General features: G+C 45.1%; 1 protein-coding gene across 4 annotated transcripts in view; it reads left to right on the forward strand.

Moving 5' to 3' along the window:
• The window catches only part of LOC146798992 (uncharacterized), a 58,931-nt gene extending 44,830 nt beyond the window's left edge, over positions 1-14,101 (forward strand). For 2 of the 4 annotated variants that reach the window (XM_085628029.1, XM_085628028.1), the window contains 3 exons: positions 6,980-7,232; positions 8,113-8,204; positions 13,079-14,101. In XM_085628029.1, coding sequence (XP_085484155.1) covers positions 6,980-7,232; positions 8,113-8,204; positions 13,079-13,128 — 395 coding nt within the window. In that variant the 3' untranslated portion in view covers positions 13,129-14,101. Of the gene's footprint in view, positions 1-6,979; positions 7,340-8,112; positions 8,205-13,078 lie in introns of all 4 variants that reach the window. The other 2 variants (XR_014969226.1, XR_014969225.1) reach the window with 2 other exon arrangements.
• The last annotated feature ends 303 nt before the right edge of the window (positions 14,102-14,404 follow it).

Consider the following 14,404-nt stretch of genomic DNA (forward strand, 5'->3'; position numbering starts at 1 on the left):
CTTACGATCTTCAGGGAGCCGCGAGTCACTCAGCAGGGCTCAGGTACAAGTTCGGAGGTCTTATGATCTTCAGGGAGCCGCGAGTCACTCAGCAGGGCTCAGGTACAAGTTCGGAGGTCTTACGATCTTCAGGGAGCCGCGAGTCACTCAGCAGGGCTCAGGTACAAGTTCGGAGGTCTTACGATCTTCAGGGAGCCGCGAGTCACTCAGCAGGGCTCGGGTGGGTCCAAGTTCCAGGAGCCGCGACCACGTCGGCAGGCTCTCGTTGTTCCAGCGTCGAATCTCCCGGACAGACCCAGAGCACCCCTTGTTATAGGTCGACCCCTCTTTGATGTCCGGAGTCTGTGCAGGCAGGGGTCTTGTCACCTGGGGGTCGCTTGTCGGGATTTCCTGCTATTGTCTTTTGATCCTTTCAGGGCCGGGTCGGGAGGAGTCCCAGACACCCAGCAGGCATGGAGCCAGCCCTCAGGGAGGCCGGAGGGCCGATCGAAACCCATCGTCCCGGGGGAGTTCAGAGGTGCGATAGAAACTGCTCCTCCCTCTCTCATCCCCTGGAAGCGTGATGTCCTCCAGCCGGAGTGGCGCCTCTAGGCCCGGGTCGCGCTGGGGCCGGGCGGCCATCTTGGTGCATGAAGTGGGCACGCGGGCCCGGGGTGGCCGAAAGGAGAGAGGCCAGGGACGGGGATGTCCGGGTCGGTGCGTGTGTCCTGGTGGGGAGGTTCGGCTTGGCCGTGTGCTTGGGCCGTAGGTACCAGGTTTCGGTGGTGCGGGGGCACGGAGGGCGATTCTACGAGGCCGGGTCCAACAACTATGGAAACACGGTGTTATATTAGAGATCTCTGAGATTATTGATGGACCCAACACCTGTCATGCATAGTCAGCTGGTTCACATCTCAGATGGCGCTTGTTGCTTGACCTTGTGACCTTCAGACTGAATCCCAGCAGAAGAGTAAAATACCACAGCATGTGCAGCCTATTTCCAAAATAACAGTCTTCCATAAAAACAAGTGTGTTATTTTCTAATGTGTGCAAAGCAAAAGTGGCCTATTGCAAGTGCAGTTAGGCTAACATAGGGGAGAAGCTACAGTGAGCCCTATACGAAACTCATGATAACACACCCCCCCTTTGGTTGGGGCAGTAATACAATGACTAATTAAATAATAAAAGATTTAAGGCACAAGATAAGCAAATTCAAAGTGCTGCTAATAAACATATTTATACAAAAAAGGATCATCATCATAAAAAATAATGAAAAAACATAACTTGCTAATTTTGAAAACTAGACGAATTTCAGTGTGCCGGCAATATCCATGATGTCTCTTACATATTTGAAGTCTGGTGAATCCAGAACATACTCCATCTCCACAGATGACGATTAGTCTATCACCCAATTCACAAGTTTCAGAGGACAGACATGTTACTCAGGGCCATATGTAGATAGCTAAATACCGGTCGGTAATGGCCGAAAATCGGTAATTTTCCCGTTACCGACCGGTATTTAGCCCTTTCCAATGTAGGAGGCAGGTTTTGAGGATTCGGTAATTTACCGAATCGGTATTTTAAGAAATTGGTAAAATACCGATTCGGTAAATTACCGAATCCTCAAATCCTATGTAGAGAGCACTCAAGTGAGTGCTTTTTTGTTTCAAGGATTCGTTATTTACCACCAACTACAGGTAGCGGCAATTGATTATTGGGGTGCTAATGTTGTTTCCTGCACAAACGTTGTCATATTATGTTTTCTATTGCATAGCATCAATCTCTCATGATTTGCAGTACATTGCCTATTGAGAAAAATCCATGTGTTTTAGCTCACAATGGTACACAGAGCTCCATCTCACCATGCACACACAGTGTGCTGACTAAACACATCGCTGGCCTAGCTGGGTGAAATGCACCTAGAAGGTGATGGCAAATGTTTGTTTTCATTAGTTGGCTTGCCTTTAATTTTGAGAGAAAATGTCTGAAGGGCTGTTTGTTGCTCAAGTGGAGCGGTTTTTAGTAGTGGTCATTCTGGTGTACATTCCAGTTGGCCAGCTGTAAATGTTTTTTGCTAGATTTGTTTGCAGACATATTTCAGCACTTAGAGACCTGCCGGTATTAGGCCCTTTGCAAATCACAATTAACATTAACATATATGCTTTATGGGATTTTGGCCAGCTAAATGGCAGCAATGGATACATTCTAATTGATTCCAGTTCGATCTTCACACTGTAGTTTGGGGTCTGTTGTTGCATATTAGATTTGATTTATTTTTGCTTTACCAGTAGAAATATATTTGACATATAGAAGGCCCCTTTGGTTTCTGCTGGGTCTATGCTTCCATATTCACAACCACACATGTACTGGATCCAGTAGAAGCCATTTCTATTAGTGAAAGGGAGTAAATAAAGGACAAGAAACTGTGGGGCATATTTATAAGTCTCTTTCGCCACTTTTGCGTCACTTTTAACATGGGAAAAGTGACGTAAAAGTGGCGCAAGGGGCTTGTAAATCTGCCGCTGTGTGCGTAGGAGATTTTGGGAAACTGGAAGTAATTCTTTGACCGCACTGAGGTTTTACAGGCTGTGCATGTCTGCCCCTGGGAGGTTCTAACCAGGGTTCCAGCTCAGACTGACTCATCCTGCCCCGGGTGACCCTGGTCCCTACACAGCCAGGGCCTGCTCTACAGGCTTGAAAGGGAGGGGAGGGGGTCGTGCTTCTGCCACTTCACCAGAATGGTTTGGGATACGACTGTCCATGAGAACCAGCTCTTTAGGACACCGACAGGATGTGCCTCAACGTAAATGGGAATTGTTAACGTATTTAGTAGTCACTCTGCAAATGTGGGGCGAGACTGAAACTCATGTCGCTATGTCGGATGTAGCTGCCTTCGAAACCGAGAAAGTATTTTGGAAGAGAGCAATTAAGCTAATTGTGACTTCTGTTAAGGAAAATCTGTTATAACGGCACCGAGTGAGGCGTGTACAGTGCTGTGTACAGTGCCACAGCAGGAAGTGAATCACTAGTGAGCACTTCAAGAACATGCAGGGTGCTTGGTTGTTTATAACAGCACTTTTAGGAGCTGTGGTTTGGGAAGATCGTGGCACTGGTATGGGTTAGATTCCTGTTTGGTCTGTGACCCGCATTTTAGGTGGAGCAGGTAAACTTTAGAAGCCAAGATCCGAATCCTCAATGGACAATATTTATTTTGTATAGACGTGGAGAGACTGCTATTTTCAATTAATAGAATTGGGGGTGTGCCACATTACACACATGCAGCAGAGCGTGTGCATATGGATGGGCTGGGGTTGTGCTTTATCTTGCACAATTTACTTGCTCAAATAGGTCAGTATCAGCTGTACTAGCAGCACAAAATGAATAATAACGAGGATGATTACAAGATAAAAAGACTAACAGGAGGATTAGAAAGTTAAGAGTTACAGGGCCGTCGGTAGCACGAGCCCATGAGCGCTTACTGCGAAAATGGTGAAAGCAGGGTCGTGAGAGGAGGGGTTTACCGTGAGGAGCAGCCAGGGGCTGAAGGTGGTGTGTTAGTCGATTGAGTTTCCATTGTTTTCTGAATAAAGAGAATGCCTCTGTGCATCTTTCACTTACTGATTGCACTCAAATGGCACCAATCTCCATGATAGCTCTGGGTTTTGGGTCTTCTGGGGCATATTATCAAGCACGGCGTTAAAATTATTGCCTCTTTAGCAGCAGAAAACTGCGGCTAAAAAGCGGCGATAATGGGCTTGATAATATGCCCTGGAGAATTCCAATAGAATCCCATGTTGCCACCAGAACATGGGCTTCTATGGGAATTCTTAAGGGCATGTTATCACTTATCAAGCGCATTATCGCTGCTTTAGCAGCAGTTTTCTGCCGCCAAAGCGGCGATAATTGTAACGCCGTTTCTTGATAATATGCCCCTTCTGTACTTTACTTTACACTACCACAACTTTGGGTTTATTCACTGGGATGCTCCTAGAGGCAAGAGTTGCTGTGGGCTTGACCTAAAAAAAAAAAAGCACTGGAGTAAGTGGCATGGCAGAATCGCTATATTTAAATGTAAGCAGAGAGGGAGCTGAAGCTGAACACAGACAAACAGTAACGGACTAGGAAACCAAGAAAAAAATAGTCCCTTATAAAACAGATACGGAACCAGAGAGGAATGAGACAGTAAAAAGCCCCTGCTCTGCACAAGAGAGAAAGGAGAGCAAAGAGGCAGGACTGACAACTAGCAAGCAAGAATTTTTAAAGGACACTGACACAGACAAATGAAAAGCAATGTCGAGAAAGGGGATGGACTTCATGCCCACAGACTAATTCCAGTAGGTCTCAAAGAGACAGCACGTGCTGTCTAGCTCGACCTAAATAAAGACCAAGGCCGGCCATACTAGATGCATTAAAAATGTGGTGAGCTAATTCACCAAAATGTAATTGGAGACTGCTGTTTGACAGGGACTGCATCTCACTGGATGTCCTTGCAACTTGAAATTCAAAGGTTTCTAAAGGAGATGCTTGTGCTACTTCTTTTTGTAACAATAGTGCTTTGCGTCTGCTTAGTTTGTCGAAAGATGAATTTAAAGTTGGAATGGAAGGCCACAATGAGCTATCCATACCCCTTGTGTGTGAGGGAAAAGGACTGTATTAAAACAAGTGATATGCTGGAAAACAGAGAAAATATAGGGAATCCCAGCTCACATTCCACAACAGTCCTGATTTCTCAACATTAAATAGCTTCCATTTGAGAGGACTGTAATAAGTGGGAGTATTGCAAGAGCTGATATTGCTTTTAGATAGCAGGCCAAATTTATTACCGGAACATTACCTGCTCCATGAATGGTCACATGTTTGCAAACAAGTAAATGCCTAACAGAAGAGTTGCATTCTTTTCCAGTAAGGAAGACCTCTTTGTTGGCACGATCACAACAATATAAAAATTGAAGTGACCATAATCCATGCATGAAACTGCCTCAGGGGGTTCATATCTACCGACTGAAAAATATTTCATGCAAGCTGTGGATTGGAATGTTGAAATCGGCAAAATAATTAGGCCGTGTATTAACTAGACAGTAGAAGGTGTTTCTGCTACTGTAAGAGGGAGCTGTTCTTACTTCTCAAGGCGCAACATTTTGTATGTGACATTTTAGCCATCAATTGTCGTTGCGTGTCAGATTAAAGGGCAACAAGAAGTAGCTTGAATTTAGGTAGCGCTAAGGTACGCACCCATTTTTTAGGGATTGCAGTGTCCAGCTGAACTGCATGATAGATTTAAGCTGACGTTGTCCATGATACATTGTCAACATATCACTTTGCATGATATCAATAACAGATGCCACAATGTTTTTCAAATTATAAATAACATTATCAAGCACTTTCTCCAAATTACCTTGAACAATTTGTCTTAAACATGCTGCAGTTACTATTTGTGACAATTTCCAAATGTAATATGTAGCATAAACAAATCTTTCAGAACATGGAGACTTGGGACCTAATAAAACATCTGATAGGTCTGTGTCTTCAGACAGGAGAGAAAGATGTTGTTTTACGGCAGACAGTGTGGAATGTTCTAACTATTGTTGACATAATTTCCCCATCAAATAGGTGGTAACAATACCTGAATGGTGTGAATGAGAGTAACAGTCTGCTTGTCCTAAACCCAAGTGGGGAACTGGGAAAATGAGCATGCCAACTATTTGTGTCTATCGGCCCCAATAACCACCCATGAGGACTTCAAAGGAATTGAATGTATCGTTCTACAACATACTATTGAGTTGCTCTTCAGTATAATTTGTCAAATTTTGCAAATTCCCAAAGTGGGAAATATCGGGAATAGTTGGGCCATTCATCTCTTTGATTTTAACCATTCCCAGATATGTAGTCTGTTGGACTGTATCATTCAGGAAGCCCATTTATGTAGGAATTAAACTTGATTGAAACAAAGTTTCCATTCCCTGGATTTGCCATGGTTTTGTTAAGCCTGGGTGGAGTTCTTGTAGCAGCGCTACGTACAACTCCAGGAAGTGGGAAAAAAACTCGGCTGCACTACGCAGAGTTCTGTGAGTGGGTGGAGTTGCTTTTTCCAACCGTTTGTGTGACATTTCCTGTCGTACGGTAACACGGATTGCATGTTCGGGCGAAAATATGGCGCAAACTGCACTACGTGGTCACGCATCTTGTTTTTCTTCTCTGTTATGGTTCTGGGGCCTGTTTTGAATTCTCCCTAAATCTTTCCAATCCTTCATTCCCAAAACTAACCCTGGGCGGACAACTACGCTACGCTGGCATAATTTGCGTAGTTTGTGCTATTTTGTGCTACGTGAATTGCACGTAGCACAGTGCAAAATCGCGTAGCGTAGTTGGCATTTTTTGCTCGCTCGCGGTCCTCAACGTCAAGTTGGCGACCGCGAGCGAGCAAAATGACATCCCGGCGAGACTTTTTCCTTGTTCACGATCAGCACCATCAAGTGGCCGATCCCGAGCGTGGAAAATTAACCTCCCGGCGAGATTCTCAAAGTGGGGAGGACAGGTTTCTTATTGCGAGTGGCCGCGTATACTCGCGTCCGCTCGCAATGAGAAACTACCAGTCCGCGTTGAGAAAGCTGTCACTTGAGTAAAAATCTACTTGAGCGGCAGAAAACGACAGCTCGCACTGTGCAAGATGCCGTTTTCAATGATTGCACAGAGTGGACAAGCATCCGGCACTGTGCAATCATCGCGAACAGCGCACTACGCAGTTCGCGTAGTGCTACGCGTACCTCGCGTAGTGCAAAGTGCACTTCGCGTAACTACACGTAGCGCTACTACGCGAGCTACGCCGAGGGTTACCCAAAACTTTTTTTCTTATCTTTTTTATTTCTTATCTCTCTTCTTAAGTGTATATTTTGCATTTTTGTTTTACTTTTTTGTGTTTTTAGTGAGTTTTGTTCTTTTATGCTATTTTTCTCTATACATACTTTCCTCCTAATTCTGTTTTACTTCCTTCTACTCCCAGGTATTTTTGATACTTCTGCCACACCGCCCGCCCCCCCAGCATCATGGCAGAGAAAGAGAGCAGGGCCAAGGTGGCAAAGAAGAGCCAACTTCCTTGCGAAAGGCGGCACCAGGAAGAGGTGCAGGCTCAAGCCTTGTTTTCTGATGCGGCGGTGGCAGCGCTGTTTTTTTTTTGTGCAGTACCATCTTCCCTCTACTCTAGCAGCACGTGGCAGGCCTGGGGACGTGTACAGACTCTGGGAGCACCATCAGCGGTGGGTGAGGTTGCACTTGGCAGAGTATTGCCTGCACCGGTGGTCCACTATCCTGGACTGAGAGCACGATCTTCTGTACCTGGAAGGGGTTGAGGTCTTGGGGCTTTGTGAGTAGCTAATTATTATTGTGTATTTTGTGGTATTGCTAATATTTTTTTCCCAAATAGCAAGCATGCTGCTCACATGTAGGCAAGTCACATTTACAAACCATATATTTTGTGATCGTTATTCTATACAGGTTCTCAGCGCTACCTAATCTTACTTGTTTGCAACATTTTATAATTGCTTGGGCTGGTTATGTTAGAGAACTTAAGTTAGGTAATGCAGACTAGAGATATTCCTTTCCTTTGTCCTGTCACTAAGATAGTGGTAGTTGCTTAGTTACTTAGTATTAGTAATTTAGCGCCCTGCGTCCTCTCACTTCAGGCTTAGTAGAACCTTTTTTCTAGTTTGTATAGTGAGTGACTAGCAACCAGCCAATTTGTTGTATGCTATATGCATGCGTCCAACTATGTTTTTAAAGACTAAATGCAGACATAGTAAATGGGCCCGTCAAATGGGGTTGAGATGATTGCGAATGAGATCGGAAATTAGAAGAAAATATAATTTTTTTGCAATTCATTCCAAAGTGTTTGGAGTAGGTGGACTAGATAGGGTTAGGAATCAGCAATTCGATTGGAACTGTGGAATAATATTTAGATAGGACAGTCCGTGACTGCGACCGCGATACTAGTTTAAAACTAGTGAATCTGATTTCTGAAAGGTCAATGTTATTGCAATTGCAGTTTCCTATTAAAAAATCTTTTTGGAGCGATTATTTAATATTTATTTAACAACAATCATTTTTTGTCTCTTTAATTATGTCTTTCATGATCACCAGCATCCAGGGCAAGATTAGGTCATCTGAGGCGGGTGCGGGAGATGGAGGGGCCTCTAAAACTGACTCCTCATCTCATGACTCTGCTGGCCCCAGTAAGTCCCCCTGTTGTTAATATTGGTATAAATTTCTCTAACTTTTACCGCTCGTTATTTTGAACTATTGTTTCCATTTCCTAATTTATTTTTTTCCAAATCCTCTTTGATCTATCTGTTTCTAAATTCTTGTTATCCTTGCATAATCTTATTTACTAACTTTATATTTCTTGTGTGTGTATTTACCTTAAACTGCTTCTGTTTTACCTTGTCTGTCTGTAGCTTGCCTTCTTGTGATTTTTCATTCAGCTTTCCTTCTCCCCTTATATATTTTGTGGACAGCCTATTGATGCTACTAAAAGACTCAGAGAACCCATTGGTCCTTACTACTACTAGCACTAGTACTGCTACTGTGCCGTGCAGATTGCATGCCCAAGTAAGGTATTCTACGCATGTTTGTTGAGATGAGAAGGCTTTCTTTTACTTTCTCATGCTCAATCAGTAAAACTAGAGAGTGGCCATGGTAATGTTGGACACCCCATAGTTATGTCTTATCATCTAGGCCTAGTATTATTAACAGCAGTTGATGGTAAACTAATGACTGTGCACCATGGCTGGAAGGAAATATCAGGAGGAGGAGGAGGAAGATGGCACCATTACATTGTCCTACCAAGAAGACCTTATGTTTAATTGTCCGCCCAGTTGACCACTCATGGGGGCATATCAACAAGCAGGCGATAACATTTTTTATCGCCTAATCAGCAAGGTCACGCTAACGCGTGAAACCTTGCTTTAGCGTCAGGATTCCTAACGCCCAGCTTTGTATCTCTAATGAGATGCAAAGTGGGCGTTCCTGACCTGGCATGACAGGAGAAATGTCGCTAAGCGACATTTCTCCTATCAGCAAGCCTAACACTATGAAGCATAGCGTCAGGAAAAGTAGCGATATCCCCTGTTATCGCTACTTTCCTTACACCTGCTTCAGGACTGACTTAGCCATGATATCCTATGGAAGGTGGATATCATGGCTAAGTTTGTGAGTCCCTATCAACTAGCTAACGTGAGATTATTGCTGAGTTTCCAGCGATAATCTCACGTTAGCCAGTTAGCGCTAGGATTTTTATCGCCGAGAGATAAGCGTTGCTAATAGCACGCTATCTCAGCGATAAAAGTCGGCGCTAGCCGGCGATAATTATCCGAGCGCTAAGTGCGTTCAGCGATAATTATCGCCAGTTGTTGTTGATATGCCCCTTATTTCTTTTCAAAAAGTCAAAAGCTCTAGCCACTCAGTCCAGACCTTTACAGGTTGTCTTCTTGAGAGGCTTTTCAAAAGCTGCCTCCAACAGAATGCCCAACCAGTTATTTTATTATTTTTGACAGGACATACTGTCTGTACCCTGAATTGTAGTAATGTGTGTGTTGTATGTATTTTCAATCTTGCTACAGAAAAAAATAAATAGGGGAGGCATATATGGCATCTACAAAAGGTGTGATGTTCTTTTTGGCCACGTCTGAGCTGGGGTGGCGTGGTGAGCAAAATAACGATGGATTAAACCCAGATCTGTGACTGGGGGTGAATGTTTTGCCAATGTGCAACATTCCGTCCATCATCTTGTGTGTTTTGCTGTTCGCCCTATGTGGGAAGGGTATGCCAAGACGTGGGTCCCGTGCTCACGACGCCACTGGAGTCAAGCTAACCTGGCTGAAGAGGGGTGAAACCCCGAAACCGGTCCTAGGATGCTTGATTCCGGTCCAGGGAAGACATGGCTTGGCAGTTCGTGCTGGACTGTTCCCATGAGGCACAGGGTCAAGACTGATTTGCATATGGCCATGTCTGAACTGGGGTGGCGTGGTGAGCAAAATAACAATGGATTAAACCCAGATCTGTGACTGGGGGTGAATGTTTTGCCAATGTGCAACATTTCGTCCATCATCTTGTGTGTTTTGCTGTTCGCCCTATTTGGGAAGGGTATGCCCAGACATGGGTCCAGTGCTGACGACGCCACTGGAGTCAAGCAATCCTGGCTGAAGAGGGGTGAAACCCTGAAACCAGTCCTAGGATGGTTGATTCTGGTCCAGGGAAGACATGGCTTGGCAGTTCGTGCTGGACTGTTCCCATGAGGCACAGGGTCAAGACTGATTTGCATATGGCCATGTCTTAACTGGGGTTGGCGTGGTGAGCAAAATAAAGATGGATTAAACCCAGATCTGTGACTGGGGGTGAATGTTTTGCCAATGTGCAACATTTCGTCCATCATCTTGTGTGTTTTGATGTTCTTTTTGGCCATACCGACCACCAGTGATGGGGCCAGCGGGGATGGCGACATCAGCCAGCAGGGAGCAGGTGCTGCAGCTGCAGAGAGTGAGCCAGCAGCAGTGGCCGGTGGTGTTAAGTCATATTGCTTGCTTACTGACAATTTATACACTCACTGCAAGGGTGTACATTTAGTATACTGTACTGTAGAGACTTAGGGAGTTATTAGGATGCCCGCCACCCTAGCGGTGCTGGGACCGGCCGCCAGGTGTGCGGCGGTCCCGCACCGCCAATTAGAATGCAACTGCCACCGTGGTGGTCGCATTCCACATATTTAACATTGCGGCGGGGGCTGCTGTAAGCAGCACCCACGCAATGCCAAAGTGTCATGTTGTGCTTTGCCATGCACAACGTGGCAGGCACCACGCAGGCACCGTGGCAGGCTTACCCCCTAAGTGCAGCCCACACCCCCCCAACCTCCCCGGGGACCCGCAATGGGCCCCCAAAGCAATTCCCCACCAGCCCCATGGAAAGGCCTGTGAAACCCTGCATCCTAATATGGATGGTGGTGCCTGCTAGGCACCACAACCACATTGAGGCTCACGTCCGCCCTTCCGATTGCTGACCGGCAGAAAAGCGGCAGACGCACTTTGTGTCCGCTGCAATACCCCACGCATTGTAATAGGGCGGGGGGTAAATCAGGTTGGGATGGCGGGTGGATCATTATCGCCGGGCCGACGGTGGCAATCCGCCCGCCATCCTACTCACCCCCTAAGTTGTGAACAGTTGAAGACACCCTTTAATTAGCATTAGCAAATAGCATAAACACTGGGAGTTGAGTAACTAATGGCCTCTTCTATCTTCAACTCAGCAGAGAAATTTTTATGAAGAGGAGTCAGACCTTGATGGGTTGATGGGAAAGGGAAAGAAGGATGGAAGGAGGAAGGACGGGTGAAATGTAAATTGAATGGCAGAGAAAGATGGCGGGTGAAGGGATGCATATATAGGTAAACACAAGGAGATGATGGACGGAGCCCTGACACTGTTCAGACACTCACCCCCAGTAACAGATCTGGGTTTAATCCATCATCATTCTTTAGCTCACTCCGCCATCCCAGTTCAGACATGGCCATATGCAAATCAGTCTGACCCTGTGCCTCATGGGAACAGTCCAGCACAAACTGCCAAGCCATGTCTTCCCTGGACCGGAAATAAGCATCCTAGGACCGGTTTCTGGCTAATCAGCTGTCATCAGCCAGGCTAGCTTGAATCCAGTGGCAAAGTGAGCAAAGTACCCACGTCTGGGCATACCTTGCCAACATAGGGCGAACAAAGCAAACACAAGGAGATGATGGACGGAGCACTGACACTGTTCAGACACTCACCCCCAATCACAGATCTGGGTTTAATCCATCATCATTCTTTAGCTCACTCGGCCACCCCAGTTCAGACATGGCCATATGCAAATCAGTCTGAACCTGTGCCTCATGGGAACAGTCCAGCCCGAACTGCCAAGCCATGTCTTCCCTGGACTGGAAACAAGCATCCTGGGACCGGTTTCTGGCTAATCAGCCGTCATCAGCAAGGCTAGCTTGAATCCAGTGGCAAAGTGAGCAAGGGACCCACGTCTGGGCATACCCTGCCAACTTAGGGCGAACAAAGCAAACACAAGGAGATGATGGATGGAGCGCTGACACTATTCATATATACGTGTCTGATAGTATGCATGGGGGTTGAATGATGGGTGAAAGGTGACAAAGGATGCCTGCCTGGGTGGGTGAAAATGTATGGGTGAAAGAAATTCTCTGGGTGGTTTGATAGGTCAAAGCAGGGATGCATGGGTGGTGAAATGGCAAATGTATGTTGGTGAAAGATTTATTGATAATGATAGCCATGTTTGGATGGATGGATGAATGGATGGCATTCAATCATAGGTGAAGACTGGATGAAGAGAATGTAAAACTTACACTGGGCCTGAGTAGCAAAGCCAAAGATGAAGAATAAAAATAATGCTAGAAGAACAATGCAATGATAAATGGAAAAATCCCTTGGAAGAAGAATAAACAAGTACTGTTTTTTTAATCAATGTATTTGATTCAAAGGCTTGAGGTTGTATTTCAGATGTACCCACCCATCTTCCATCGCCTCCCTCCGAGGCCCACTCCCTACCATTGCATTTTGAGAGTGTCAGCCATGGGTGGCCTCTCGGCTGCATGATAGTAGTACCTCACGTGACGTCTTGAGTTATATCATCATTTATAATAGTAACTATTCATTTGTTTTGTTGCAGTCAGGGTGAAAGTGAAATTGAGCATTTGCCATTTAACAGAGCATGGCCATAATAGAAAAAGAGATAATTGTGTAGTACAGCTGCCCCACCTGCAAACAGTAGTAAAGTAATGCGAGTCTGCGACACAAGTATGTCTGTCTTAGGCGCAAGCTGAGCTGGCATGCCTACAAGGGTAATTTACTTAAACAAGAAAGAGAAGACGAATAGTTATTTACTCCATAGTGCCTAATGCCTGAAACTCTAATCACATCCAAATCATAGGTGCAGAGAAACTGTGGATACCACAATTGTTATGTACTGCTAGTGCTACTGTGCCACTATAACATTTTAAGGGTTACTGTATTGCTATGAGTATTGGTTACAATTTGTCTTTTTTCTTTTTTGATATAGTTACTCCTTCCCAACCCACCAGGCAGGACAATGCAGCCAAGACCTGGTAAAGGAAGCTGGAGGCCATCTGGGCTGAATATCGGTGGCTGATGGCCTTGGAGGAGGAGGCAGCAGCAGCCTCCAATGCCCCAGGCCCCAGTGCCTCAGCCGTTGGGATGGCTCAGTGATCCAGCAGCCACCCGCCACCAATCAACCACTGCTGCTCCCCCCTGTATACCTAGAACCTTTCAGCACCACATTCTCCTGAGGATGGCGTGCCTGGAGGCCAGGATGGAGGAGCATTTTGACTAGCTGGAAAGGAAGATTTGAGTCCTAGCCCATAGCTAGACCTCTCTTGCCCCTTTTTTAATCTTTTGTTTGGTGGGTGGGACTTGGAGATAGGGTGAGAATGTTGGAGTAAAATTGGATTTGCATAATATTTTGTTTTATGGACTATGAACATTTGATTTATGGATAATTTTAATTTTGGACTTACTTTACTTTGGACATTGGTTGGGGTTAGATAGAGGGGTGGGTCAGGTGCTGGGCATTTTCTTATAGTTTATCTTTGTTAGGGGAATACATTTATAGTTTTTTGGGGGATTACTCTTTTACTTCGCACTGTTTCCTTTGCCGCAGGACTGCAGCCAGTTTTTGAAATCTGCTGATAGTGCAACACACCAACAGATAGATGCAGTACCCTCACTTGTTCTACTACTCTCTCCTACTAGGCTATGCAGCCTGCAACTTTATTAACCCCTACAACTCAGAAGGGGTGTGTGAAATAATTTCCATAGATTATAGATTATTGCATTTTAAATGAATCCCCCACAGTTCTTCTCTTACCTGTGATTAGCTGATGGTGATGGTTTCCTAAGGTGCCATGGTGGTAGCAGTAGTAGACAGTAGCAGCATGCTAGCAGACTAATCGAATACTACTGAAAGCAACAGAATCAGCAGCGAGGTTTCACTCCCTCCTAGGTGAACTCAAACTGTAGGATGAGGAATATTCATCGCAGATAACTAATTAAATTGACATAATAAAAACTGAGTTAATGCCGTTTTATTTGCAAGCTTTTCAAAACAAACGAGACAGTCATCTGAGGGAGACTAGAGTATCACTAGTAGTACACAAGAAGAAGACTGCCAAACAGAGAAAACATTATAAGAAATGCTAAAGTAAAATAAATAATCATAATGGTTAGCTAGTACAAGTTACAAAATGAAGTCAACTCGAGCTATGAAGTGGGCAAGCGTAATCTTTAGAGGTGGAAGGATGATGATGCTGGCAATTATGATGTATTATGTTCCTCTGAAAAAAATGTGAATATCGAATACCGTCCATGG

This window comes from Triturus cristatus, chromosome 9 (genome assembly GCF_964204655.1).
Source record: "Triturus cristatus chromosome 9, aTriCri1.1, whole genome shotgun sequence".
NCBI classification, from domain to species: domain Eukaryota; kingdom Metazoa; phylum Chordata; class Amphibia; order Caudata; family Salamandridae; genus Triturus; species Triturus cristatus.